The sequence below is a fragment of the Arachis stenosperma genome, chromosome 8, assembly GCF_014773155.1.
Source record: "Arachis stenosperma cultivar V10309 chromosome 8, arast.V10309.gnm1.PFL2, whole genome shotgun sequence".
Classification (NCBI taxonomy): domain Eukaryota; kingdom Viridiplantae; phylum Streptophyta; class Magnoliopsida; order Fabales; family Fabaceae; genus Arachis; species Arachis stenosperma.
In genome coordinates this window covers 46,444,926-46,448,855 of record NC_080384.1, presented here as the reverse complement: position 1 = coordinate 46,448,855, position 3,930 = coordinate 46,444,926, and the positions used below count along the sequence as shown (strand labels likewise).

General features: G+C 32.1%; 2 protein-coding genes across 2 annotated transcripts; one reads left to right on the top strand and one right to left on the bottom strand.

Moving 5' to 3' along the window:
• Positions 1–268: 268 nt before the first annotated feature.
• On the top strand, positions 269–2,475 carry LOC130943709 (vestitone reductase-like). The gene is made up of 4 exons (XM_057871711.1): positions 269–522; positions 1,124–1,654; positions 1,816–2,017; positions 2,085–2,475. The coding sequence occupies exons 1-4, from the start codon at positions 402–404 to the stop codon at positions 2,224–2,226; spliced, it is 996 nt and encodes a 331-aa protein (XP_057727694.1). The 5' UTR covers positions 269–401; the 3' UTR covers positions 2,227–2,475.
• Positions 2,476–2,608: 133 nt separating this feature from the next.
• On the bottom strand, positions 2,609–3,338 carry LOC130943710 (uncharacterized). The gene is made up of 2 exons (XM_057871712.1): positions 3,109–3,338; positions 2,609–3,039 (listed from the first exon to the last, which is right to left on the bottom strand). The coding sequence occupies exons 1-2, from the start codon at positions 3,278–3,280 to the stop codon at positions 2,810–2,812; spliced, it is 402 nt and encodes a 133-aa protein (XP_057727695.1). The 5' UTR covers positions 3,281–3,338; the 3' UTR covers positions 2,609–2,809.
• Between the last annotated feature and the right edge of the window lie 592 nt (positions 3,339–3,930).

The following is a 3,930-nucleotide window of genomic DNA, read 5'->3' as shown; positions in this document are numbered from 1 at the left end:
TGTAAAATAAATAAACAAAAAAAATAAATAAAAAATAAAAAATATAAATATGCTATTATCGCCCTATAATAAAAGTGATTATATATTTACTACTATTGTATATATTAGGAACGTATAAAAGAAAGAGGAAAAAAATTTTGTATAAAGAAAGAGAAATATTTATTATTTATGTGTGTATCTTTCTTCAAAGCAAAACTTCTATTTATATTCATATAAAAAGGTTATCTTTTCAAACTTAATTAATTATACAATCACTCTTAATATTCTCAATAACATAGAAAAATGGTCATCCACCTCATATCCACTTCACACATATCAAAACAAATATAACATTTTTCCTCTCTCTGTATATATCCACTCTCGCTCTAAATATGTGACTGTGAGGAAACAAAGAATTAAGAATGGAAGAAAGCAAAGGAAGAGTGTGTGTTACAGGGGGAACAGGTTTCATTGGTTCATGGATAATCAAGAAGCTTCTTGAAGATGGTTACTCTGTTAATACAACTGTCAGATCAACCCCAGGTATTAAGAACCAACCATTTTGTTTGTTGATTGTTTCAACCAATGTTATTGCTTCAATATTAACATTTTTGCTATTCATTAACAAGTGTATAGTATCTAAATTACAGTTCTCTACTTCTCTTTGTGGAAATAATTTAGTTTCATTTAGGTTTTATGATTGCTGATTTTGTTCTTTATTGAAAGTGATGAATTTAGCTTACAAGATTTTATATTCACTTGTGCTACTCAAATAACTAAATACTGAAATTAGTTCTTGAAAGGTTTAATTATTAATAAATTTGTTATTAAAATAATATCATATCTTAGCACAAAATATAATAATAATAACCAGAATTTTCAGTTACTTAAAGAATTTAATTTTGACACGTTATTAGTGTTAATGTAAAATAGTTTTACACATGCATCTAATTATATAATGTTATGTTCGTGTGAACGATTATTAAAAATAACGGATGTAAGCACATGACTTGATATTAAAATAGCACTGTTCTTTTTGGAGTAAGTTCTTGTATCAGACGAAGGAGTAACTATGAGTTGAACTTGAAACTTTGATTCATAAACCAAAATGACAATTTTGTTTTTGATATTCCAAATTAAGCAGAACACAAGAAAGATGTTAGTTTCCTCACCAACTTACCCGGATCATCCCAGAGGCTTCGAATTTTCAGTGCCAATCTCAGCGAACCATCGAGTTTCAACGCAGCCATTGAAGGTTGCATTGGAGTTTTCCATGTTGCCACCCCATATGACTTTGAAGGCAAAGAATCAGAACAAGTTTTAACACAAAGATCCATTGATGGTGCACTAGGAATTTTGAAAGCATGCCTAAATTCCAAGACTGTGAAGCGAGTTGTTTATACTTCAAGTGCCTCTGCTGTTGTTAGTTCCAATAACCAAGAACATAACGAGGCGTTGGACGAAACTGTCTGGAGTGATGTCGATTTTATCAGAGCTTCGAAGGCTCCGGCTTCGTCGTATGCAGTTTCGAAGACACTAACGGAGAAGGCAGTGCTGAAATTCGGAGAAGAGAACGGATTGGAGGTTGTGACAATTGTTCCAACTTTTGTTTTTGGACCCTTCATTTGTCCTAAGCTTCCCGGCTCTGTTAGTGCTTCATTGTCTATGGTATTTGGTAAGTCATTATGCGCATCAAATTCTACTATTTTAAACCTTTTATATTTTGGTAACTAATTTTTACAAAGCCTCATCAATATTGATTCATACTAGTGCAATATTTTGTTTTGCCTTATTACATTGTGCTTTAAGATTTATAATAAAGGGAAATTTATTCAGGTGAAAAAGCACTATTTGGTTTGATCCTTGAGGCACCTATGGTGCATGTGGATGATTTGGCAAGAGCACATATATTTTTGCTTGAACATCCAAATCCTATAGGGAGGTACAATTGTTCATGTTGTTTGGTCACTGCTGAAAGGATGTCTCAGATTGTTGCTACCAAATACCCCGAGTTTCGTGTCCGGATACCATCTCTAGAGTAAGTTATTTTCTATCTTTATGTTTCATTGATTCGAATTGTGGTTTGTGACTATCTCTTCTTGCAGCTGGTTCAAACAAATTGAAGGTACCAGGATGCCGAATTTATCATCAAAGAAGCTCATTGATGCTGGATTCGTGTACAAATATGGACTTGAAGAAATGGTTGATGATGCAATTCAATGCTGCAAGAACAAGGGTTACTTGTGACTTTTGTGATGATTGAAACTTATTTAATTAAATAATTTCAAGATGGCTATGACTTGAAGTTGGAGTGATATGAAAGAAATTAATTAAATAAGTTCCAAGATAGCTATGCTAATGTTGGTTTATGTAATTTGAGCTTTTTTTAGTCAAAAGATTTTGCAAATATGTACATTCAGAACATTCAGCTTCTTAATCGAGATTGTTAAATGGCTGAAACAAGAAACATTATTGTTCAGCACTCATTGATAGCAATTAAGTTAAATCCCTATAGAACATGCATTTTCGCTTGTTATCAAATGTCTCAAGGTTAATTGGTTAAAGGATTGTTAACAAGACTTCTCGAATTCAACATCAACTATACACTTGACGATCCAAAATCCAAATCTTCTCAAACCTTTGTATCTTTTAGCCATGAAACAAGTAATAAACCAACTGAAAGAAGAGATGAAAACTGTAATGATAGCTAAGCTAACAGAAAAGACTACTGTTGGGCCACATGCACCATATCCAACTTAAAATCTTAAGGTATTAAATTAACGAGTCTCTTATCTTATAGCACTTGCGAGGACTCGACCAAGTTGGTTAACTAATAGAGAGTTTCACCGTCATCATAAGAAACATGCCAACCGAGTCTACAAGGGGGTGAATTCTCATCATACTCAGCACAACAACTCCATCTTCTCTTCCAATTGGCGCGGCCAGTGTTTGGTCTGTTATCTTTGTCATTCCATTTGTAAACTATAACTCCAGATTTATCGCTCCATTCCCCATCTATTCCTTGGTGCGGTGGCGCCAACGAAAACAGACCCTTCTCCCCTGCATATATATATTTCGGTTTAAAGAAGCAGTTACGAAATCCGAAGATTGGGGAATGGAAATGCATACCGTTGATGTGGCCGTGGAAGGAGCAAGAAATTGGGGAATTGTCTTGGTCTGAGTAGAGAGTGTGACATCTCAAGCAGCGTTTCTTGGTTTGCGACTGAGAACAAGACTTGACCTGCAAAGTGCCATGGCCATGAAGTAGGTTCGGAGAGAAACTGATTGCAAAAGAAACCATCAATAACTCAATAAGCTCCTTCCTTTTTAGTAGCGCTCATGAATGGCTCTATCTCCTTCAAGATAGGGAGACAATAAAAAATTAATTTAAATAGTTTAAATTTATTTTATTTTATTTTTATTGATTTTAATAATAATTAATTAATATTAAATAAAATAAATTTAAATTATTTTTTGGATAAAAAACCTTAATAAGCCAAGTCAAGAATCATGTAATGTAAATACGCTAAAGTGAAAATCGTTTCAGCAATAAGCCAAATCATATTTTTATATAATTCGAACCATGCTGGTTCGAATTCTATTTCTATATAATTCGAACCAGCTTGGTTCGAATTATACACAAACACATGCATACACGTAATTCGAACCAGCTTGGTTCGAATTACACACAGTAATTCATGGTATAATTCGAATTATGCTGTTAAAAAATTAATAATTTATTTAAAAAAATTTATTAAAAAAATTAATAATTTAAAAATTAAAAAATATATATTTTTATTTCATACGTTAAAAAAAGCTAACAAAATATTTAATTACGAGACTTCTTTAAAATATTAATGAGCTATCAATTCGAATTTCATACAATACTTTTCTGTCCATTTTTAATAGTTCATGAATATTTTTTAATAAATTTTTTTAAATTATAGTACA

Bases quoted from the DNA above. Each gene is read 5' to 3' on its own strand.
- LOC130943710 (XM_057871712.1), bottom strand. From the start codon at position 3,280: ATGGTTTCTTTTGCAATCAGTTTCTCTCCGAACCTACTTCATGGCCAT. The intron at 3,040-3,108 runs GTATGCATTTCC...ATATATATGCAG, and splicing joins CTTCCACGGCCACATCAACG to GGGAGAAGGGTCTGTTTTCG.
- LOC130943709 (XM_057871711.1), top strand. From the start codon at position 402: ATGGAAGAAAGCAAAGGAAGAGTGTGTGTTACAGGGGGAACAGGTTTC. The intron at 523-1,123 runs GTATTAAGAACC...CAAATTAAGCAG, and splicing joins AACTGTCAGATCAACCCCAG to AACACAAGAAAGATGTTAGT. The intron at 2,018-2,084 runs GTAAGTTATTTT...CTCTTCTTGCAG, and splicing joins GTCCGGATACCATCTCTAGA to CTGGTTCAAACAAATTGAAG.